Genomic DNA, 25,385 nt, shown 5'->3' with positions numbered 1-25,385 from the left:
AGGATAGCCTATGTGGACATGTGCTCATTGCTCGCTCGTAGGTCTATGAAGTCCTGGAGGGTCAGAGAAAAGGTATGTTTTAATTTATTTCTGTGGTGTTTATTTCTTTGCTAAACTCTGTTTGGATTCTGGTCTAGAGATTGCTTTCTTTGTAGCAATGCCAACTCAAATGCAGAGTCTCCATTTTCCATTCTCTCTGCACCACCTCGCCCAGGCTGTTCATTCTCAGGTTGGCCACATGCTGAGCTGGATGAAGTCATGAGTCTGATGGGAAAACAGGTTTTCAGCCCCTCAGCTGCATCAGGGCTCTGATTGTGCTTCCCCAGCAGCCCCATGCATTCCTGTGCTAGCAGAGTGCCTGGTTGGAAAAGCACCAGAAACACTTAAATGAGGAAAAAGGAGAGACTGATACCCACTGTCTCTACTGCTGTGCTGGAGAGCCCATGTCCGCCGTGTTGCTGGATAATTGTGAATGCTTATTTGAAGAAAATCTGTTGGGCTGTTCACAACTATCTTGTCAATCTTAGCATGGGACATGTCTTTTCAAACTCATAGTTCAGGCTTTCAGAGTAGGCAGCCAATAGCAAGCTGTAGTCTGCACTTGGCTGAAGTCAAATGTAGAGCTGCCATGTTTTCTAATGGAGCAGGATTTCACCCCTGACTTTCCAGTGCTGCTAGACCTGCAGCTGCCAAGAAAAAAACCAGAAGGTCCTGAAGAGATCACCACCTGGAAAGTTAATGAGTTGAGCTCAGTGAGACTGAGCACTGGCACAGGTTGCCCAGGGAAGTTGTGGAGTCTCCATCCTTAGAGATGTTCAAAAGCCTTCTGGACACAGTCCTGGGCAGGCTGCTCTAGGCGGCCCTGCTTGAGTAGAAGGGTGGATGAGAGGAACTCCAGAGGTCCCTTCAACCTCAACCTTTCTGTGATTCAGTGTTATTCATCAATCTTCTCTTCCTAGCCTGTGGCCACAGTTGCACGTCCATCAGGCCCACATCCTTTTGTCACATATCTCAGAAGCAAGGTACCATTCACTAGTGTAAAATTTTTCACTGTTTATCAGTACTGTGAGGATTTAAATCTGTACCTGTGGTTCCATGTGATGTGCAACTTGTTCATCCTCTTTAGTTTTTCAGTTGCCCTGTTATTTTCTGCCATTATGTTGGATAATAATGGCTTGGTTTAATCTGTGTGACATTAATTTTTAGGGAATTGTCCTCACTGTTGAAAACTGACACATGATAGTGTGATAATGCAAAAACTACTTTGTCCAGGTTGACATGTTTGCTCCACCTGGTTTCTGTATTAGCTAACATGTAGGGGGAGAGAGAGGAGAGCCATTCACCTTGTTTCTTAGTGTAGATGCATTGAAAAAGCACTATTGGTTTATGCCATGCATTCAGACAACGGTTTCAGCTTGCAGTATTCAGATGAAATTTCCACACTTTTGAGAGAGTGTGAAATAAGGTTATTTGTCTGTAAAGTACGCTGTAGGATTGATTCATTATGTTAGTTTTTTCCAGAATTTGCAATTTTTTCTTTCTCGTACACATGCATATAGGATGGTCATGTTTCACAGACTCGTCTAGTAAGCTTAAAATTTAAAAGTTGCTAGTGAATTCAAGCTGCAGGTGGATTGACTGATTATTCCTTGTAACTCTTCAATAACAGAATTTATTTATGCCCCACCTAGATTTTCAGTATGACCCAGTGTAACACCATGTAATCATGTGGCACCAATAAGCACAAAAATAGGAAGATGGCACCCTGAAGATGGGAAGCAGGAGGAACAGGTAGAGGAGGGCTCGTGGAGACTGGCTGCAACAGGTTAGCTGTGCTTTTCTGGCTCCAGCTTTTATCATTAAGCTGGAAAGCACAAATGAATACATTAGGAGCCCCTAAAGATTTCAGCCTGTCACTGTTGGTGCATGCCTGCCTTTCATTCTCCCAAATACAATGTTCCTGCATATGCCTGTATATGTCTCCAGCTCAATACTCCACTCTTCTTTCAGTTACTTTCATCTGCTGCAGCTGGATTCAAAGAGGCTGCTGATCAGCATGTTGTCTCAGTGCAAAGCAAGGTCTCCTGTCTTCCACCGAGATCTCAATTCAGCTTCCAGCTACTGATCTGCTTAACCGCTGGGTGCAAAGCAGCCACTGATGTCAGATAGTTAATAAGCATTTGCTGCTAATCAGTTACTGCAAAATGCAGCTAGGGCCAGGTACAGCAGTGGTTGCGTAGCATGTGGAGTTGTGGTTGCTGTAGTTTGCAGCAGCTGATCAGGGGTCTTGGAGATAACCAGTTTTCTCCTGGGAGGGGACAGAGATAGGACTAGTTTGCTGCCTGGTTGTAGCTGTGTTTTGAAACAGTGGTTATCTGTGGTTACTGGTGGTGACCTTCTGGTTCCAGCGTAAATGGAGCATTAGTGGTGTGATCTGGAGCTGGGAGCAAATAGAGAACTTGATGGTTTAAAGGATGCTGAGCGACATACAAGCAATGAACTTGATCAGATGCATGTTTGAACACCAGACACTGAGCAGTTTCTGCTCACCTACCAGCTTTTGTCTGACAAGATAGGATCAGGGACACTGCTTTGATGTGGCTCTCTGCTCCCCATTTCACACCCTCTCTGTCCTTGCCTTCAGAAATTCCCAGGCCGACTGTCTCTGGGCTACCCAGCATGTGGAGGTGAGCAAGTCCAGTGCTCCCCTCATGGGCTGCCGGGCCAAGAAGTGGCAGCCGCTCTGGGCTCTCTTGTGTGGAGAAGGGAGGCATGCCTGGCAAGTTCTCACCTACCCAGTGTGGCAGGATGTGTCTGGTGATGTGGCCGTGGGGTGTTTGGGCTTGCCATGAAGCACAAAGGAGAGGCTTTGGTGGAAGGGCTGGATAGCAAATAGATGAAAATTGTTTCCAGAATTGTGTTTCGGTTTTGGTCTTCTGTGGCAAGGTCTAACGACATTAACTTTCACAATTCTGGCAGACCAGCTTTGTGCTATCCAAAATATTGCTGCCAAAAATCCTCTGTATTGACACTGTGATTGGAAGGATGTTTTTCTCTCAAAGCTGGCAACTGCTAAGAGATTTGGAAGAGTAATTCAGGGTGTTACCTGCGCTTTGTTCTGCAGATGCCCTTTTGCAAAACTATAAATCCCAACCTGCCCAAAGGAGCTCTTTAAGTGATGTTATTAGCTTGGTCCAAGTCAAACAGTTTGACATTCTTTGAACAGAAGTATTACGTGAGGTTGACGGTCTATATTCCTGTACTTCAGCTCAGAACTTGAATTTCATCTCTGCCACAAGCACGCATGGTTTGTTTTCAAATGCTTTGCAAATGAATATTTTATTAGGTAGCTGTGGCCAAATGCTGCAGGATGGCCTTTGATATGCTTCATAGCCAAGCGGCTTTACTTGTGTTGGCAGAGCCCTCTGGTAGGAGCGCAGCCTGCGCCAGCAGAAGCTGGTCCTGCGGGCAGTGCCACCCACTTCTCCCACATGCCATCGGCCAGCCCACTCTCAGCTCAGTGGCGTCCCACCAGCTGTTTGCTCGAGTGGCCAGGGGGTTCCCCTTCATCCCCTTCCGAGCCAGGAGAGCAGAGTTCTGCGGGGTGCATTTGGCCTTTTTCAGCAAACTTGATTGTGTGCCGTAAGCACCTGTGTGATTTTAGGTGTTGCTTTGAAATGTGACAGCTATTTGAGAGTAATAAAGTTAGCCAATTACAAGATAATATTATCCTAATCCATATCACAGTGTGGGAGAGCTGTGATGAAATTCAAGAATTGCTTGTATGAATTTCAACGATATCTCTAAATACCTTTTTTAAAAGTACCACTTAGTAAAAGTAACTGATTTACTTAGTTATACAGTGGGACATTTCTAAATCCAGAGCCACAGCCTCCCGTTTCTGTTGGTCAGTAAAGCTTTTGCTAATCAAGGTACTTGAGGAAAGAGCCTTTGTGTTTTAAAGTACCAACTTACTGAGCATGAAGGAAAAATGTTATTACACTTGTCTAACCTAATAGTATTGAAAAGCCTGGTTAGGACTGCTAGATGCACTGCCAAATCAGAATGTGCAAACAGGTCTTTTAATCTGATTAGGTCCCTAAAGTGTTGATATAATACAGGCCAATAACTCTCCTGCAGGAAATCCAGCTGTTTGAGATTGTTGCACAAGTAATGCAGTAGTAATACAGTGTCTTTTCTTTTTTTTTCCCTCCTCACATGCTGACCAGAGCTTTTCACTCACCATTGATTTGAAACACTCACAACTGTGCCCAGTATTTTATCTTCATTAAAATAAAAAAAGAGGACCAGCCCCCATGGCTTGAAAAGGCAATTGCCTGTGGTGGACAGGAACCCCCTCTGAGGGAAGTTGCAAAGTGGTGGCAAGACAAAGGCAATCATATTTTTGTGTCATTTTACTTGTTTCATGATCAAATTTTCATTAAGACAGATGTATAAATTCTTCTAAAACATAAATTAACCTTCATAGCCTATATTTGAAATGCCAGTTTTCAGTTCTTCGCCTTTGCAGTGAACTCATCTGCTCCATTGCTGGGGTTCAGCAACCAAGAACCACTCAGTTAAGAGACACGTCATACGAGAGGCTGTCGTGAGGTGGAACTCCTTGCTGCAGGTTGTTGTGAATTCCCAAAACTGAGTATGTTTCAGAAAGCAATTAAACACAGTTGTGAAAGGAAAATTCACCAGGATTATGGGATGCAGATACTGCCTTTGTCTGATAACTCCCCAGCCACAGCCAGGGGGATGGTGTGGGAGGTGCATGACGGTGAGTACTCGCCCTCTTCCTCCTTACCCTGGGGTGAAGGCAGGATGCTGAACTAAACAGGGCTCCTTCAGGCCCTGGAGAGGGCTGGTGGTGTTCTGGTTCTTGTCCCCCTCTGCTGATAACCCGCGGAGCTGTGATGGAGGGAGTGTCAAGCTGTTTCTGATGGAAGAGGACTCTAACCCTCCTCCTGCAGCCTAGAGAAGTTCTTTGTTGAGGGATATTGTTTCCAGAGGAGCCTTCCAGTTTATCTGCAGTCCAATCTGGCATTTCCCATGGCCTGACAGCTTTCCTCACCTGTAAGGAGAGATGCACATAGGAGGCAGCACAAAGGTTTTTCATTTCTTGCAGGACAGCTTCCTCTTCCTGTTTTTCTTATAGCGTTGTGGTTAGAAGCTTTAATTCTCTGGCAGGTGATATACAGTGTGTTTTTCAAGCCCTGCATCTTTTTGGCTCTTAGGATACCCTCTGCTCTCTGACTTTATAAAGCTGCTAAAAAGCTATTTTTCTAATTTCGGAATTGAAATTCCCTTGAATTTGTATTGCACAATGTCATCATGATTCAGCTTTGTAGAATATGTCTTACTTCCACAGGTCATCTTGTTCCATGCTCTTTATAAGATATTCACTTGCAATTTTAATCCTGTGATGCAACAACCCCCCTGAGTTGTCTGTTGTAACTCAGAATTTCAAATGTAAATGTTGCTTTAACATTACTTGTGGTTATCTCTAATCTCAGAGTCTCGTAAAAAAAATCTCTTGGAGAGTTCATGCTCTTTTGTCTGTGCTTTTTATTTCAAATGCGTATTTTCTTGGAAGTGGCTGATGGTATAATATTTGAAATTTACTTAATAATCAGTGCTCTTCTGAAGAACTTGGTGAAGTCTAATATTACCATTCAAATAGGCAGGTGAGAGCTTTGGAGATTGGTAATTTGTACCTTTTAAAAAGCCGCACTGCCTCGCTTTTGTCTCAGAATTTATTATGCTTCCCAAGTATAATGTGACATACTGAATAGGGCAGGGGGTGGGGACATTGTCTTCAGCTGACATGCTGTTATCAGCGGGACTGTGTTTCTGGACACAAGATTTCGCAGTCATTGGTCGTCCGAAGAAAGCCTTTCCATCTGAGGATTGGACAAGAAGATGCGTCAATTTGCTGCCCGTCTCCAAGGTACTGGTGATGCTGCCTCCACAAGCTGGCTAACGTCACAGCTCCATCACCCAGCGGGGTGTGGGCTTTTTTCTCCTCTTCTCTGTTTTAATTCTGTATTTGCTTCCTACTGCATTTCTTAATCTGTCTTCTGCCAAATGCTAACAGCATGATATTTTGCAATCATTTAGGTGAATACAAGAAGGACGAACTCCTGGAAGCTGCTAGGTGAGTGCTGCTTAGAATATAAAGCATATTTTGGGGGTGGAAGAAGGGAGGAAAAGGGATTTTTAAAACAGTAATGTTTTGTCATTGCCTTTCCATGAAATGATGCAAACAAACCACTTCATTGGCATAAATCTCTTCGGACTTTACAGTCTGGTACAAATGGAAAAGCCTGTTTATGTAATTGAAATCCCCCGCTATGGTGGTTATAAGGTTAATATTGAGTTTTTGCTTTAAGCTGCTTAAATCCTCTTTATCATTTTGTGACTGTTCTTTTTAGGAGCAAATTAAATACTGGAATTTTTCTTTTCTTTTGGTTTTTTACTGCTACCTTGGGAAATATTTTGAAAATTGGCTTTATCAGAACAGAGCATAAGGAAGCCTATACAAAAGGTGTAAAGTTCAGTCGTATATTCCAAAGATGCTTTCATCCTTCCTTCTCACAGCACAGGACTGTTTTATATAGGCTGTTAACCCTTCTAAAAAATTTCTGGATATTGGTATGTAGTTGTCTCAAATGTTATGGGCCATATGCTATGAAAATGTATTTAATTTAGAACACTTAATTTGGCAAATGGCTTTCAGAGGATCTGTAAAATTATATAAAGGAAATATAGGATGAGGAGAGAAATTAAGAGGTGTTTTTGCATCATCTTTTGTAATACACAACTACAAATTTAATGTTATTTTCTGTATTTATCCTTGGATTCGAAATGTTCAGAAGATCCTTTAGCCATCTGACATTCTCCCTGGAAGAGTATAAATTTCAATATATGATACTTTGATATCCAGCTCCTTAGCAAATGTTTTGCAAAGAGCTCTGTCTTTTTTTCCCCTTTCTGTAATTCTCTCCTCTCCATTTACAGGAGCGGTAATGAAGAAAAACTGATGGCTTTATTGACTCCTTTAAATGTGAACTGCCATGCAAGTGATGGGCGTAAGGTAAGTTAATACCTGCTTTATATTTCTATTATTCACGAAAGGCCAAATTAACCATACTGGGAAGCATAAATGTATAAACTAAGAGACTGTATGGGGGGAAAACCTGTGATGTCTTTTAACCATGAAATTAAATGCTGTTGTACTTGATGCTGGCAGTTGTGACAGATCAACAGTCAGGGGACGTGGATTTTTTGTGTGTCTTTTTGCTTTTAAATGTCAGACCCTGGTGTACATGTAAAATGAAACCTTAAGACCTTTTATAAGAAAACCAAAATGTACTATTGCAGATGAATAAAATAACTGAGGGAGGAAAGTTGTTATTTGTATTTGAACATTGTCTCGGGGAGGTGGTTGGTATTCGGCTTAGCTCCTAATGCCCTGCCATGTAGACTGGCAGTGTATTGATATGCTTAACACCTTCTGCATTTTCTTAAATTTGACGTTATTGTTTTGACTTTCTCTGGCAGGGATGTTTGAATGAGTTAAATTAAGGATTAGGCTGAAACTGGAGGAGGGAAGAACATACGGAGTGAGAAGTAGATCCTATGATTTTTGATGTTTTAGACATCAAGATGATGGTGTGTCTAGACTGTTGGATTTACAAACGTTGGTTATTTTTTTTTTTTTTTACTGTGTACCAGAATGTTCTTAATCTGCATCTCTTAAAAACGTCTCTCACGTGTAACAGTACATCTCATTCTTTGAGAGAAAAACATAGAAGTATTTTCCTTTATAGTTTTCTTTATTTTTGGTGGAGTGTATTAGAGCATAGTGTAAACCTCTGCCCATTCTGGAGCTGTTGTGAAACCGCCTAGTTCCACTGCAGTCAATGGAGATAGGCCAGTTTATGCTGCCTTTTCATTAAAAGAAAATTGTTGCTGATTGTAAAAATGTAGCTCCATTGTGAAAACATTGCTATTTTTAATTCACATTTTAAAATGTTTTCTCAATTCCAATGCCTGTGATACCTACTATATGAAAGAAAACCCAGTCAGTTTTCTGCTTGTTTACATTTATCACTGACTGGAAGTTCTATGAATTGTCCAGGTTTTTAAAACAATTAATTTTATGATCTGAGGACAGGCAGATGAACAAGGGCTTTATTTAGTTCAGCCATGTCAGAACTGATGAAATACTCCCCATATTTTAGGATTAAACATATTGCCCATAGTTCTTCATTTCCCTTTTCTTTTTTTAAGACTCTACCATTCACATGAGATTGTATTTAGGTATTAATAGTGCACTATGTTGTTATAATTAAGCATGGTGGTATAGAGTGGTGCATTACTGAGTAATTGAGTCCCCATTGCTATTGATCTAAGGCCAAAGGCAGAGTTGTGATTTCTATCAATATGGAGAAGCATAAGCCCTTGCAGCTATGTTATCTGGAATATTTATCACTAAAAAAAAAAAAAAAAAAAAGAAAGAAAAAGCTTTTAAAATTCATATTAAGCTAGTGGAAAATATTTACGTATTATTGCAACCTCTGAATTAGTTTGAAAATTTATGCCCAGAGCTCAGAAAGCATATTGCAGTTACAGCTAATCAATGTGGACACTCTGATAATTTGTTTGTGTGGTTGTTAGTAAATGCACTGGTTATTAAAACTCAGTTTAAGTTGGCTTGTCATTGATATTAACTTTTTAAAATGATGTGTACCATATTTTATTTTTTTTCCCCACACCGCATGTGTACAGACTGTTTAAGGTGACGTAATTGTCTATATAACTGTTAAGTATTTCATTTTTAAGGCAAAGCTTTCAGGTCCTGTACTAGTGCAAGACCACTTGGGGTTTAATCATTCTAAGCTGTGCTGCAAATTAAGTGAACTTTTCAGCCTACAGCACAACATTCTTATAAATGAAAGTCTCCGCTGGTGTAGCTGCCTCCAATCGGCCTATGCTCATTTACACTAGCTGAGAATTTATCCATTTTGGAAGTTGGTTTTTGCATTCCTTGATGCTTTTCGTAGTTATTTTTTGCAGATCCCTTGAGTTTTGAAGCCTCAAACGTATCACAGTGTAAGGCCACAGCCTTAACGCAGCTGTCAGTGCCAGGAAGTGCAGGCTCTCTGGAGTGGCCTGGGATTCTCAGCATCACGCTTACTCCGTAGCACAGACATATCCACAAACCATTGTGTACACGCTTCTCCAGTTTGTGCGTTCCTCAGCTTTGCACGTTTCTGAGATGCCCAGCACTACTCTCATAAGGGAAACATTTAGCTTTGTAGGTGAGGAAATTGAGTCCCAGTACTGAATGGATTATTTTTTCCGTATAGCAGGTATTGGTAGCGGGCTTTTCATATTTTGGGTGTGAGTTGCCAGAAGTTGTCATCTAACACCCATTGCACTAGAAGTGAATAGCAGAATAGTCAGGATATTGTTAATCACCGTAGTGCTTATTTCATTGCTGTATGCAGTTTGCCTTTTTTTTTTTTTTTTTTTCTGGGGATCTCTTCTGCATCCCATGCATACTAACATCTGGAGTTCCTGGATTTCCCAAACACCACATCTGCTGTGAGGGATGCTTTATAGAACAGATAAAAGGGATGGAAAACTCCGACAGTAGCTCACTGGTTTGAAAACAGCTCGGGTTGGAAATAACAAAGACTTACTGCATTCTGTGTGCTGCTTGCAGCCTTTTTGAAAAGTATTGATAGCCAGAGTGATTCCTACTGAACAGGAGTCCATGCTGCTGGAAGTTACAGCTGGTGCTGGTAACCATCGCTGCACTATTTATTTAGCATAAGGGTCAAAGATTGAATAGGAGTGAAAACTGAACTTGCATCTTCCCCTCCAAGTCACAGCTTAGATTATATGAGCATTGTAGAAATGTTTACATTACTGAAGCTCTTCAGCTGTTGCCTGAAGAGGGAATTCATTCTCTCTTGCTACTCTTGCAATTATTTTCTGGAGTGAAAAATGAAGGAGCATGTGCAAAAGAAGGAGCAATTGTATATGTTGGCTAACGCATTCCTGCGTACCAAGGATCTATGTAATTTATGGGGTTTTGTTTTGATGACCAAGGTAAATCAACAATAATATTTCAGAGAAACAACTATTTCATTGAGCTACGTAATGGTTGATTTTTGAGTATTAGCTTATGTGCCTGTTGAATATATATGAGGGCACAAACAACAGAGCTATACAGTGCAGAGCTATATGGTACAGTGTATGCAAATGAGTGTTACACAAGGGTAAGATTCCACAAGAACGGCTGTTTTTTAAACTACCCCATTTGCTTGCTTTTTAAAAAGCAATGCCTGAGCTGAAATATAATAGTCATTTTTCATGCCATTTAGTCTTGCTTTGATTTTTTTTTTTAAACAGGAGACTGAAAAATCACAGAATTGTTAGGATGCAGTATTGTGTGTAACATAAAATTTGCACGTTACATCACGTCTGTTTAGATTGCTTTGCAAAGTATTTGCTCTGTCAAAACAGAACTTGGACAAAATGCTCGTGGGCACCTGCGTATTTCCAATGGGTCTGAAATTTCACTGTGTCCTGCCTCTGACCTCTGCCAAACTGTTCAGTCTTTATGTAATCTATGGAAGTAATGACTTCTAGAAGACATCCTACAGTACTGAAGTTAACAGATGGTACTCAACTTTCACACTGTTAAAAAGCCAAGCCACCTATTTACATGTCTATGTAAAGGTATGAAGGCTCTGGAGACTTGCTTTACAGCCCCTGTTATTTTCCCTCAAGTATTTTTTTTCCTCTGGGGCTGTGTTTTTCAAGATTCAGTGGTGGGTGAATTATCAAAAAGATATATTTTTGACTATTTTAAAACAACAGGTTCCTATCTGCTACTGGAAGCTAAAGCTCTGTATTATTTTGTCATGGGAGCTGTTTTTCTGACTTGTTAAAACAGTCACTGCTTACCTTATCTGGTAGTTAGTGGCAAGAGACAGGCTAAAAATAGAACGTATCACGGTTGCAGGTTGAGTTGAAGCAATCTCTTAGCCTTCTCATTTCCTTTGGAAAGCTGTTGTGGACACTTGAAAGGTGTTTCAGGAAGAAATTGATGTTGCCTCCATTTTTAAAATACAGAAGTGTCTGAGCTAATAAGGAAGCACTGGCTTTAGCAATTCAGATGAGAACTCTTCTCTACAAGGCAGCCTTCCCACATCACATCTTGACAGCTTTCCAAAGTGAACTGCATCCAGCTGACATGGTAGCTATTAGCAATGGGAGGTTGGATTCTGTTTTGAAGTTGAATTTTTGCAGGTATATAATATCCTTCTCCTGTACTATATTACGCATGCTCAGATCATGCCAGCACTAAAATACTCAAGTGTCAGTTGAATAAAACCTTCTCTTTGTGCAGGGGAACCCAACTCCTCTGATCAGGAGTTACTCAAAAAACAGTTTGTTTTGCTCCTTTTCTCAAGGTTCATCTGCTTTCAATTAGAGCAAATATCTGAGATTTTGAGCTCTTTGGAGCACAAAACAATTATTTTTCTGTAAAATAAAATGCATACTTCATATTTTGAAAGTATAGTTTCCATCGATCTGTTGCAGCTGCATTTTGTGTTTACATTTTGTGTGAACTATATGAAAAACAGAGAATACCATGGTGTTACCTGTGGACAGCTTGGTCTCAGGGATTTGCTCAGCATGAGGCAGGAATTACTACCAGAAGGCAGCACAGGATGCAATTCCTCCACAGCTACATTGTTTTTCTTCCTGCATCTTCCCTCACTGCCTTGCTCCTTAGAAACTAGAAATGTGGAAATTTCTGCAACAAGTGAACAAGGGAGCCTGCAAACAATAAACTTCAGGTCTTTCCCAGCGCAGGACCGTCCAGCACTGTGGATGAAGCAGTGATCCCATGGAAAAAAATAACAGGCAATTATTTATTAGAAGGCCATTTCTAGCATGCATGCAGCCCTACTACATTTTATTTCACTGTAGCCTTTTGGCTCCTAGTGACCTTTTCTTTGTTTATTCCCAGTTATCAGTCCTTACAGCTCCCAGTACCAGTCCTTAGTACTTTATATTATGCCTCTCCAACGCCTTTGTTGTTATGCCTTTTCAAACCAGAAGTAGACAACCCTGGATCCGGAATACCAGTAGGCAGGCCTTTGCATTAAACTTTGTGAGTCATAGGAAACATATTTGTCTCTTGGGTTTGAGGCTGTTTCTTCAGCCCATTCCTTGCTGCCATACAGACATTTATTTTTCTTGTGCATGGCATCATCCAGGTTCACGGATGCAGAGTAACAGATGTAAGAAATCCAACTCTGAGAAGGTGTGCAATGCAGTGCTGAGTACAAGCAGCCCTGGCCTGAAGCAACTCCTGCACAAGATCTTGCGTGTGTTTTGTGGAGAGGACGGAGTGCCCCTCAGCTCCTGCTGTGGGACATCTCTGATATCAAGTAACGTTCTGTTGGATGGGGTTGCAGATTCCTTCTCGTGCTTCCTCTGCTTCTTTCTCTCTATTGGGAGATGAGCCTTGATCAGCCTCTAAACAAAGGGCTGATAAACAGAAATTTAATTCTAACAAGATCAAGTGAGTTATGTCTCCTCTTACCAGGGAGTCTCCAATTTGCTGCTGGTAAGTGGATTTGCCAGCCCCTGTTCCAGGATTCTGGTTGTTCTCAACCATTTTCATGAAAAATCCTGCAGTTCAAAAGAAAATTGGTATGCCTTCCAATTTCTGAGTCTGTATGGAACAATCGATCCACGTTTTCACAAGCTTTTCCTTTACAGTTATTAAACCTACAGACTTGAGCAGAGGTTGAGATTCTCTTGTAATCATCTTGGCTCTAGGAGCTGGGGGTTGAAGGAAAACACCATGCATTGCAAGATTTGTGAACACATTGTATAAACCTTCACAATTGTGTGCATTTTTCTTGTGCTACATTACTACAAATGAAAACTAATACTACATAAATCTATAGGTCTGTTTGTTCTATAAATTTATGGCATACCGATAATATTCAGATGAGTATGGAACATCTTTTGGAAGAAATTGTTTCACATTTCATAAAAAGAGTGCTGTTTAAATGTTGTGAAAATACACACTTTCTACAGACAAAAGCTGCATATTTGAGCAAAAGGCTTGCAAGCAGATGTGTGATGCAAGGCATTTTTGTCATACCCAGGGGTATGTCTGAATCTCTGTGGGTACCCTACATATGTATTTTTTTGTCACATGTAATATATTATTTAGTGTCACAATGTACAGCTTATCTTCCCCAAGATTTTATGAGCTTTTTCTGCTGGTATACATTGTTTGTTGTTTGTAGATCTGTCAAAAGTCTCTAGTCTCAAGGCTTATCCGCAACAAAAAGTAACTTGTGCGAAGGAGAGGAGCAAAGGAATCGTACACTGAAACCATATTAACAGTTTACTGTGTATATTCTTGGTTCAGAACAAGTGCAAACTCCTTGATTAGTCTAATAAAAAAAATAAAAAAGATATAGAAAATTGTTTAACTAGAAAATGTCATTTTATTTCAGAAAAAGACAGCTCCACATGGAGTAAATACAAAACAGTTATTCCAGAAAAACTGGGTAGGCAAGCCCTTGCTGAATCTGCTCACTTGCTGCTTACTAGCATAAAATGTCAGTCTGGTTTTGATGAAGTACTATAAAACCACTTTTGTGGGTGGGAAATGTGCAGATTTGGGGCTCTTCGTTTCTGGTCCTGCAAAGATTAGCCAGAGGTTCACGATGCACTATTACAGCTTTTTGGAACTGCAGGTATCAAAATAAGCAGTAACGATGTACTCTGCTAGCTAGTGTTTGCTGGCGTAAAGTTGGCCCTGACTGATGGCTTCTAAACACTGTGGCCTTTGTTGACACTGATCTTGGATGTGTTTCATGAAACACATGGGATATCTAGGGCTGTGAGTGTGTATATTTATATATATAAATATATCTTAAAACATTTTAAAGTATATAGGTGTATATATACTCACATATATATTCATACACACTTTTATATATACCTAGCTATGTGTACTTACACATGTGTATGTGTGTATATTTCAAAGATATAGCTAGGTAGTGTGCCTGCCTAGGGGAAGATATGGGCCAGCACCCCCCTATTTCTGCAAGCTATTTTTTCTGGGGATTGGGGGAGGATGGAGAGCACAGCTATTTCTGTTTAAAACAAAAATATTATTCTGAAAGCTTATTGTTTAAAAAAAAAATGGGATTTAATCTCCTCTACTGTGGTCAATGACTGTTGTATTCTTCAAGTACTGCAATTATTTGTGCTCCTTCTGCAGCCTCGGCAGTGACCCGTATTGGGTATGGGCATGTATATAGTCATGGGAGAACATATCATCAGCTGTTCTATGGCAAATGACCTGTATATGCTCTTATCCCACCCCAAATGTGAAGTTATGCACAGTACCTGAGTAAACTGAGTGAAAAGGGACAGTTGGGGCTTGGACTACAAGCCAGTCTCCAGAGCTTGCTTCCAACCTCGGTTACTCTGTGATACCTTGGTGCCCCACAGTAGTGTATTTGTATGATCCACACTCCTGACTTTGATTTGGATGGAAGGCTTCACAACCTTAGACCCTATTCCTGCAAATGCTATAACTAGGACTGATGGAGGGAAGAAGATGGACTCAAGTCCTTCCAAGCAACTTTTATCTTAGAGAATATGCGCCTCAGTGAAAATGAGTACTGTAGATCAGATGTGGCCATTTTTATACTCTTTTCAGTTATATCTAAACTTCTCTGTAATTGAGTTAAATACTTTAAATCAGTGCCTACACTCAAAATTAAGGGTCTTTCCTGGATTTAGGTAATGGAGCACTGCGAAAAAGGTGACATTTCCAGCATTACAAAAAGGTAAAAAAGCAAATGCCATAATGTTCCTGATGTGCCTGGGGCTGAAGTGCCTAATGCAGTACACACGTAAAAGGAACATTTAAAAATGACCACAACTGTATTTTGCCTTTAAAACAACATTTTGTTTGTTTAAAAAGAGAATTCCTAGGATTCACATATGTCACAAATAATGACAAGTTATGTTCTTTCTTATGCTGTGATCCTATCTTACTTCATGAACCAAACATGGTCAAAGTGGATAACACAAGAATCCTTCCCCCAGCTTTGTATAGTATAGATGACTTGGCCTGATTTCTGTAGCCCAAGATGTTCTCTTTTGAATAAGATGTAAAACTGATCTACCTGCTCTAAGTTTCTGTTATGAGAACTTAAATATTTTCCTCCAAAAGTTTCAGTGAGTATCCCTTGATTTGTTTTCATTTTCTTCAAAAATTATTCAAAGTGTAGCCTTATCATGTCTGCAAATAGAAATTGTGCACTTGAAGGACTGAAAAGAAACTGTTTAGTCATTCTCTCATTCTCTGTTTTGTTCTCTAAAAATCAGGAAATCTCATTTGTTAGGTCTTAATCAATGTGCTCTTCAGGAAACCTTCAAATGTGTGTGGGCTTTTCTATACCTGAACTGTTTCCCCTTGATGATTAGCTTCACACAGGGGACAGCATCTTGCATTATGCTATTATCTGTCTACTGTCAAGAGAACACAAGTCAAACTGGCAGATTTGGGCAGAGCTGCCATTTAATATTTTAGGCACATTAACTAAATGCTGTGGTCTGAATTTGGCTGTCAGCTTGCAGAGCATCCAGAAGTTGAGTACTGATGATGATTCTTCTTCTGTGATCTCGAGAGTGGGGTCCTTGCCTTCACGGAGCTTGCTGAGGTTATGTTTGAGTTGAAAAGTGGCACCTCAATCCATGGACTGTATGCTTTTGATTTCTGTATGTGGTTGACTGTAATGAATGCTGTAGATACCATTTCTATCCTTGGTGTAACTTCCCTCTCAAAATCCCTGCGTGTGAGAGGTACTGAGAAGTAAACTGCTCTGCTTTCTTGTTGCTTTTCACTTTTGAATGTGACATGAGACTATTTTGTGGTCTCCCTCAGTTGTCAGACCTGTCATTTAGTTGTACCTTCTGTTTCCCATCTCTGCATGCTATCGTGCATCCATCTCAGGACCTAACATCATCTTCCTCAGAAACTGTTGGTGAGGATTAAGTTAAAAACCTGTTGGGTGCCCGCACAGACTGTCAGTTGGATTACCCTTATGCATGTTCTTGTTGACTGCTTCAGCAAAACAGTTTTAAAGGTAAAACTTCCCTTAAGAGTATTTGACTCTTCCCAAGCAGATCATGTTTCTCTAGGCATTCACTAATTCTAGCTGCTGTTATATTACATTTTTCCTGGTACAGACATCAAGATTACAGGCCTGTAGTTCCCCAAAACATGTTTTAATGATGCAACTTTTGGGTTTCCATGTACTGAGAATCTCAAGTGAAGGTCACGTACCGCTAGTAATTCACCTGTTTCCTTCTCCACCACTCTCTTGGGTGAATGCAGTCCCATCCTGGTAATTTCTTGATGTTCATTTTGATTATGGGTATCATTACCTCTTTTATGCTTAATTTAGTTTCAGACAGATCCTTTGCCGAGCTTCACCATGCTTCCAAATACGCACATGCTCACTCGCCAGGGTCCTGGGGTGAGAATTACCTGTTTCTTCTAAGATGTATACCATGCAAAGAGTTCCTTTGGTTCCTCCACAAAGACTCTTCGCCTGCAAGAGGTCCATTTCTCACCCTAGCATCACCTTGCTCCACTGGACTGTCTGGTGGATTTTGTGCTCCTGGTGGGTTGGAAGAAGGATTTGTGGCTGGTTTGAATTCCTTTTGCTAGTCACTGCTTAAACTGTTTTTGCCTGTCTTACTTGTATTTTTACCTTTAATCTGCTGGAGTTTATGATTTCCTCAGCTTGTAAATTCAACTTTTTGAATGATGCCTTCTTAATTCTGGTAATCTCTTTTAGTTTGCTGTTTGTCGTACTGGCTTCTTTCAGTTTATCAAGCCCCTCCTAATAGAAGCATGTGTTAGCACAGCATTTCCAGTGTTGTCTCCATTGGTAGTCTTCATGCTGACTGTAAGGACTTAATTCTCTTAGCTATCACTTTTAGCTTACTGTTAAAAAGCTTACCAATTTTTTCATATCTTCCATTTCTGAAGGTTAGTGTGGTCATGCTGGATTATTTTAGCAAGCATTTCCCCTGTAGATAAGTTGAATCTAAGTATGTAATGGTCACTGTTGAAGAGCAACTTCTACTGCAAGGTTTTGCACCAGGCGTCGCTCGTTACTTGATACCAGCTCAGTACCAAGTGTGTTTACTCCCGTGGTCTCCTTAGCCAACTTCTCTGTAAACCAATCCCTGATAGCATCCAAATATTTTATCTCTGTTGCACATTTCCATGTGATACCTGCACAGTTTATATGCCAATAATTTAAGTCACCCAAAGCCCTTCTGTTTTCTGCCTGTGCTGCCACTCTGATTTCTCTCAGCACATCAGTTATCACTTGCTAATACACCCCCATCATTGTCTTCATAGGTTGTATGGATAATTCAGTGATCAGTTTAACTCTAAATGAAAAGAACTACAAATACTTATGTGCCAAGAGAGGTATATTTACATAACCATTTCTAAAACTAGTGTGTAAGTTGACTGAGCAGGCAGCAGATGAAGAATAAAAGGGGAGGAAAATGCCAAAATAGGGCATTGTAATTGATGATGGATGTGTCATTGATGAACAAGAAAATTGAGGTAATTTGATTAATCTTTTCTAAGTAATATAATACACTTCTACTTATAAGAGACTTATTTCTTACCAATGAAATTCTTTAGAATATTCATATTCTAATAACCATAACTATTCAATTTTGAAACATACTAAAGGGAAGTACAAGATAAATTCTCTGTCTTTTTTCCCTATATTTTGCAATACTCTTCTTCAAAGGAACAGTGAAGTCTACTTGACTGGATTATAAAGGCATTAAATTCTAAAATTTTCAAACTATCACTGTAACACAAAAAGAGCATGTTGTATATTTAATTTTGTGAATTATTTTAGATCTCATGTTTTTATTTCATTCTAAAATGTAAGGCATAAATATTTATTTCACACTGAGCACTGGAGCTGAAATGCAAACAATTTGCAAGCATTGTTCTTAACAGAGTTCATTCTGACCCTGCTCTCAATAAAATGAGTGAAGTGCAGGTTTGTTTGTCATGTTAACAGAGGGAACGGTCAAATTAATATATTCTGAGAAATTTTTCTTCTTTCTTAATAATGTGAAAATCTTATGAACTGAAGCCTGTAAAGTTTCTACTCGAAAGGGGAAGAAGGAGAAGCAAAATAAATATGTAAAGACAGAGTGGGAGAAGTGGTAAAAATAATAAAACATATAAAAAGAAAAGGGAATAAAAGATTGTTAGTTGATTGTAGTAGGAAGAAGATTTTGATAGCAAGTGGAAAAAGAAGAGACCAAACCAGCAGAGTTTTGGTTCTCTTGTGTTCCAGTGTGCATTCTCTTCAGACTGTTCAGTGTTGTATGCAGGCCTTCCCCAGACATCTGGCCTGGCTGTTTGGAGAGGAGCCTCTTGTTAACACTTGTTTGTGCTGCCAGAGCAACACCAAAATACTTCATTAAAAGAGGGAAAAGCAGCCTGAGCAAATAAAGAACAGGGTTCTATAGCTTCTGCCACTGGCTGACAGGATAGATAAAAATGTACGTATTTGTGCTGGAAGAGAGGTGAAAGTTGTCTCATCCTACTCTCCTGGAGTGATAAGCATTTGCAGCTTGCAATTTGATGAGATTGACGGGTTGAGACTTGGGCTGTGGTCTGTGCTGACTGGCACTAAGATGCTTTCAAAAATTCTGCAGAAACTTGGCTGTCCGTGCCCCATTGCTTAGACCAGCAGCAGCAGCATCTGTTCTTCCCCGTGCACTAAACTTGAATCACAACTTCCAGCGTGCAATTTAACAAATAAAATTCGAGCTGTTGACATGAGACAATCCTGCATGCCTGTGTGCTCAGTCCACCAGCCCGGATGAGTTTGTTCTCTAGCTGGTAGGTGTTGCCAGCTGCTCCTTAGAGTACCAGAGGTTTGAATACCCTCTGATGACTTGAATAATATCATAAGGGCAATTTCTTTTTCTTGCCTTTGCCTCTGCAGTAGCCAGTCATGCCTCAGTGCCTCACCTCAGACTTGTCCGTTTTTGAACTTACATTTTTGACAGATTCCAGGTGATGAAAAGAACCAACAAAAATTACCATCCTGAACACAATGATACTGTAAGTAATTCCTATGTAGTGTTTGGCCGTATCTTTCAAGGCAGTGTATGTCGTCTTTCAGTGTTAAATAACATTAGCAGCATTCCCTTAGGAGAAGAGCGTGGGTCTTTACTGTCATTTCGTCTTTATGTAGCTCAACAAGCCACTGCTCCCTCAGGTGCCAGCATCTATCACCAAAGCAGCAGTGTATACTCCTCTCTGCTTCTCTGATAATCCATCTCAAAGTCTGTCTCCCCATGTCCTTGAGTGCTGCCCAGAGATCTATTCTTCTGAATCTGTGTATGATGAATCTGGGAAAACCGGAAATGCTGCTTCATTGTAGAAGCTCCAGAACTTCTTTTTCATATTGCAGTTCCATCCTTAGCCAAACCTTCATCATTTGCATGTAGAAATGGAAGAGATTCTTGTAAGGAACAGTTTTCTGACACTACCATGGTTTTGTGAGGGATATTGCTCGTTTTTTCTGATACATCCTCTGTGGAACTGTGTTACCAAATTGGTTTTAGTTTAAGATACATGCAAATACAGAAGAGTTTCAGGAGTTGAGGTGGAAGGGTATTGCATTTTAATTCTTATTTAAGAAGAGGTCAAGGATCACTAGTGTCCCATTTATAGGACCTGCTATTTGTGACATCCTAAGATCAGAGGTTAAGGTGGTGTTCCCATTTAAAGATTTAAGTGTTTCTCCCAGCACTTTACCATTTCCCTCTTAGTCTCTGATTTTAGTCTCTGAAAGTAATGGCAGCAACTTAGTGTGGAGTTGTTGGGGAACTAGGCTTCCTAATTAATATTTGGGGAGCTGAGGTCCCTTTTATCCCTTTGCCATACCTGCTTTTTCTTGTGAAACAGATTGATCTTTGCTTTTAAAGTTCATTCCAAACATGGTTGCTAACCTTCTGTCTCACAGTTGGTTTTTCTTCCTTCTGGCCTTTCTTTTAGCCCATTTTCTGCCAGGTAATGATGCCCTTTCAGGTTTGACTTTGTTTTCTTTTCTCTAAAGCAATCAATTTGAGTTACTTTCTTTTTTTATATAGCTGCTGCTAAGAGACTAGCTCTCAGAGCTATCTACATGGATTAAGGATTTGCCTTCCTGTTGTCAAAGATTATAATCTCCATAATTTTGAAAGTCAAGTGTCATTGTCTGGAGAAACCTGCTGGGCAGGGAGACCAGGTTTTTCTTCTGGGATTTAATAAGTCTTTTACATGGTCATCTTCAAACATCCATCTTAAGCCTGCCTCTGAGAACGAAACATTCTTTTTGTTGTGTGGTCCTGCAGTACTTGCATGTTTTCTCTCCTGTCAAGAAACATCTCTTTTCCCTTTACCCTCTTCTGCTTTTGGGCATATCCTGTTTGCCTCCACTGACCCACCTTGAATGTGGTGGCACTGTTTCTATGCTAGCAAGAGGAGTTCCTGAGCAGAAAGGTGAAAGCGTTCATTTCCTGGTCTTCCTTGTTTTCACCTCTAAGAGACAGAGACACCATGGTTATTTCTTTGTCTACCCCTCTGCAATATGATGCTTGTCATCTTTTTCTATTCTTCCCTTCTCCAGGCATCTATGTGATTGAAAAAGCTCTTCTCTCATAAATCTCCCAGCCCTTATTTATCAACACTTAGCCCAACTTGCATTGCAACAGGGTCAACATGTTAATGTGTAGAACTAATGCCAAGCCTTGTCATGCAGTCTTGAGGTTCAGAGGTACAGTCAGAAACTCATATTGTCTCTCAAAGGTCAGATCTACTAGAGAAACATTTAGTAGTCAGTAGTTTGAACATTACAGCCCTCCAAGAAGGAACAGATTTGAACACTCACTGGAGATTAGGAGTAGAAGAGTCCCGGTTTGTCACCCAAGTAAACCTTTTCCAAATCAGGGCTTATTCTGTCCGTGTATCTGCATTATTTTTATTCTGCTCTTCCTGTGCTTTTTAACTGCCCAGCCATTTTATTAATTCTTTCCATTTCACCTTTATTATACATTCTTATCTCTTCCTCCAGTTTATGAACATCTGCCTGGTCTGGAGGTGTCCAACACTAATTTGAAAATAACATTCCAGCTGTGATTTCTGCACAGTTCAATAGAGAGAGGAATGTTCCTTCAATCTGTGATCCACAAAGCAATGCTTTGTAGCTGGTACACATTTCTAAATACTTCTAGGAGGTATGCTGTTCCTGATATCTGACCTGCTCTGGGCTTTGTACTATAACCCAGGTGGGATGATACCTGAATAAATTTCTGAAAGGTATTCAGTTGCAAGGAAGAATTTCTTTTTAATGCAGACGATGACTTTGTTCTCGTTCTGCCAAGTGGCAGAATGAAAAGGAATGCAAACATTTCTCTCTTACTCTTCATGTAATCCTCATTCTCATCCAGTGATGCTCTGCCCTAGTGCTACTGTGTATGTGAAATCAAGCTGATTTTGTTTTCACTGGTTTACAGCTCAAAACAGTGGAATATTTTTTTTGGCCCCTCAAAGAGATCATCTGATATACCAGATCTAAATTAAGATGCTGTGTAACTTGCAGATTCTGAATTGGTGAGCTGTTTAGTTCATTTTCCCTGTCGTTAGCTGTTAGACAGCACTGTGTGAAATTTGTGACATGATGTTTTTCTGAATTTTGCTATACTAAGTCTGTCCTGTTCAACAGTCAAGTACTATTGGCTGTATTCTGAAGATGAAGCAGTTAAATTACCACTGGAAACACAGTGGAGTGAGAAATGTCTTCCTTATGCATTTTGTAGTCCTTGTCCTTAAGAATTACTTTTGTGGTTTGGTTTTGGTTTTTTGTTTTTTTTTTTAAATAAGAAAAGTAGTTTAAGCTCTTCATCCCTATGCTTATTTATATCTAGAGTTTAAATTTGTTGGGGTTAGCTCATCTACAGTCATTTATCTGACATAACTTGTTTTCCTGGAGCATCATCTATAAATTTGTCCCTAAAGCCTAATTGTTGACCATGAAATTAAATAACTCATTACTGCTATAAAATGACCAAGGAAGTTGCACAATTTGGGCAGCTGAAGTTGACCCGCCATGTGGCTGATGAACAGAAGCACAGCCCCTTTCCTGCTCATTAAGAGCATCGTTCTCTAGCTGAGGTTAGCAACCTTTTTCTGTACTATCTGGTATGCAAGAGCATTTGTAGCATGAATATAAAATAATTATTTTGAGTTATTTGAAATACATGTTTCTATAAGGAAATTTTTTTGCATTTGATGATACGTTCAGTCTTGGCACCCTACAAATGAATGTCAATGAGATATTTTCCCCGAGAAAGCTTAAACTGAGTCTAAAAATGGAGGTGTAAGATGGACATGCTGCTTAAGATTGTAATGCAAGTTGGTATCTGAGCAGCAAAGAAAAAGCCTCATCATTTCCACGGTGGAAAAGTTCAGGAATGTCTCTTGAAGATTGTGATGTTGTTGCAACTTGTTTTCTTACTCCATTAATCAGAATGATAAAGCAGTGACAAGAGATATTCCACTTACATCCGGAATGTCTTCCTGATGTATGTTCATGATTGATGCAGTTCCTTTCAGAGAAGTCTGTAAGAGAGCAGCATCAAGCAGACACAGACTATTGCAATTGGAAACAAAGGTTCTATCATAAATTCTAACCCAGTGAAGAGAGAGTTGTTTGCCTGCTCAGAGGTTTTTTCCTTAGTATGCTAGATTCAAATAGTCATCCTGCCAGGTGTCAGGACATCTTTTGAAAATGTCAGTTTTATGCAAAACTGAGAGACAAAGGTCCCTTCCACATTTAGAAACCTCTCTGCTCTTCCCTTAATTCAACAGAGGTGAAACACTGTTTTGAAGGGAGTTTATAAGACAAACTACAAAAGTTTAAGATATTATTTTTATTGCTACTGCTCCGTACAGGCAGTGTGGTCTGATTAGAATAAAAGTTTTGTTTGACAAAGTTAGATGGGAGAAGTCCTACTTGTTTGTCTGTTGGTGTAAGAGCTACGCTTACTGATGCGTATACATGTGGGGACCTTCTGAACGTGAGAGTAGCCATAGCATGTCAAGGCCACAGCTAGCTCTCAAAATCAGGGTGTTGCCTCTTTTTTGGGAGAATGGCCTTCCCATAGAAGATGAAATTAAATTATGGTAATTCTAAATCACTGTATCGTGTTGTAAATTAGATGTATGATGAGACATCATATATGTGATAAGACTATTGTTTGTTGATTTTTAAGAGCCTTCGGGATGACAACTTGAGAATGAGAGAAACACATTGATTAAGATCGTTATCAGGTAGCATTATATAGGGATTTTGATAGCAGAAAGCAAGAACAGGCAATATTAGTTCTTAAAACAGCTCCTGCAGATGATGTTGATCATGCAGATAATGCATGATGTAAGATTCTTACATAACATCCCTCAGTTTAAAGTTGCCCATAAAACGGGCAATCCATGGTTTGAGTCTGAAAATGCAGCTTTCTTCCAAGGCTGTGGCAGCGTTGCCGTCTAAGAGCTGCTGATGCCTCTTTAGTAATATAGGAAGGGAAACGGATAGTGCTTGGAGCCAGCACTCCCATGTTGCCTGCAGACGATTTGTTGAAACCAATTTTCTGATTTCAGTCGAAGCAGCAGAGCAGCCTGCAGCTCTGGCGATTCCTTGGGGCCCCTTTTGTTTGATGCTGTTGAACAGGGGGACGGCAAGTCCAAGGCGGCTGACCTTGAACAGGGATCATCAAATCAGCTGTTGGTAACGAAGCAGTTTGAAAATACCTAAGGCTCAATGAAAACAGTATCAAACTGCTGTATGTACATTTTTTAAATCTAAAAAATGCATTTCTTGTATTCCCAGGCAACACATTTTCAAAAAGACTGCAGGCAAAAATACCTGCTTTAGTATAAATTGTAGGTATACAGGTTGACAGTGATTGCCACCTTGTGTACAGTGATCTTCCTTGGAATGCACGGTACCTGCTTTGACTCAATTACAGCTGCCATAAAACTTTAAAATACTGTGTGCATCTCACATGAGGGTCTACTTTACTTAATAAAAATGGAGTTGTACTCTTAATTACACTAGCAAGTAAGACAATGTGATTGGCTTGGTAACTGTGAATGTGAGTCTTGGAAGGTAAGTGCCCTCTAGGGATTCTTGTTAGTAAGTCTCTTGCCAGGTATTGCAAGACATGGGAGGAGGGGTTAATTGATAGCTCAATTAAATCTGTTCTTAATAATAAGTGAGTAGTTTGATATACCTTGGAGGTGCAGTATACAATACTGCTGTTTGTGATGGCTGATTTCTGCTTCTCTAGTGCTATATAAACAGCACATTAATTTTAAACATCAGTATCTTTACTAACATCATTCACTTGATTTTTTTTTTTTTTTTGAGGGCTAATAATCCCATATAATGAGTAGTTTATGTAGCATGACATTATCTTTTAGGTACTTAGTTTCTGTAATTAGCATACAAACTTGTAACACCAGATTAGTATTTTTAACTGTTAAATCAGTAATATTAATGAATGCCCTTTCTCACAAGAAAGGAAAGTAAGTCCTGAAAAAAAATCATTGAGGTGTAGGGCCTTCCTGCTTCCTCCTTCCTGAAGAGTATATAAGCACAGCATTTATAAGAGCCCTTTAGCCAGCTTAAAGAGCAACTGGCAACGCTGGCTTGTGGGTTCTGATACACCAGGCGTGGATACAGGGGGGAGCAGCCCTCCCAGATCACTGCTTCTGCGCACCATGGGTGTTCAGTTGTCCTTGCCCCTCAGTCAAGCGGTCTCTGGCCTTCTCGCTGCCCGCGTCTCCGGCACTGCGTCATCCTCCAGGTTACGTGGTTTGTGATCGCAGAGTCAAAGCATGAAGACTGGCACAGATCTCAGCCCCATCTCTAGGGATGGGTGCAGGGATCATCAGTTAGCTCCTGCTTGGAGAGGCAGCCGCAGCACGGCACGCAGCTTCACTGAAGCTGCTGTGGCTTAGAAGGCAAACAGGCCAAACATCAAGTGCCTGGCTGCAGTTAAATAACTAATTCCTGGTGTGTTGGGGAAGACGTGGTATTCTGTGGTGTCTCTGTGGCCTTGCTCAGGGAGAAGTAACCCACCTTTCTGAAAGGCAGGGATATAAGTTTTCTGAAGATGTGGGATTACACTGTTTTGCTTCACTT

General features: G+C 40.2%; 1 protein-coding gene across 2 annotated transcripts in view; it reads left to right on the top strand.

Moving 5' to 3' along the window:
• Window positions 1-25,385, top strand: part of TNKS (tankyrase) — a 142,905-nt gene that overhangs the window by 69,497 nt on the left and 48,023 nt on the right. For both annotated transcript variants that reach the window (XM_075751681.1, XM_075751680.1), the window contains exons 4-5: window positions 6,127-6,163; window positions 7,027-7,102. In XM_075751681.1, the coding sequence (XP_075607796.1) occupies window positions 6,127-6,163; window positions 7,027-7,102 (113 nt within the window). The remainder of the gene's footprint in view (window positions 1-6,126; window positions 6,164-7,026; window positions 7,103-25,385) is intronic.

This window comes from Balearica regulorum, chromosome 4, assembly GCF_011004875.1.
Source record: "Balearica regulorum gibbericeps isolate bBalReg1 chromosome 4, bBalReg1.pri, whole genome shotgun sequence".
NCBI lineage: Eukaryota > Metazoa > Chordata > Aves > Gruiformes > Gruidae > Balearica > Balearica regulorum.
The sequence above is the reverse complement of the archived record's forward strand: the minus strand, read 5'-3'. Positions and strand labels throughout refer to the sequence as shown.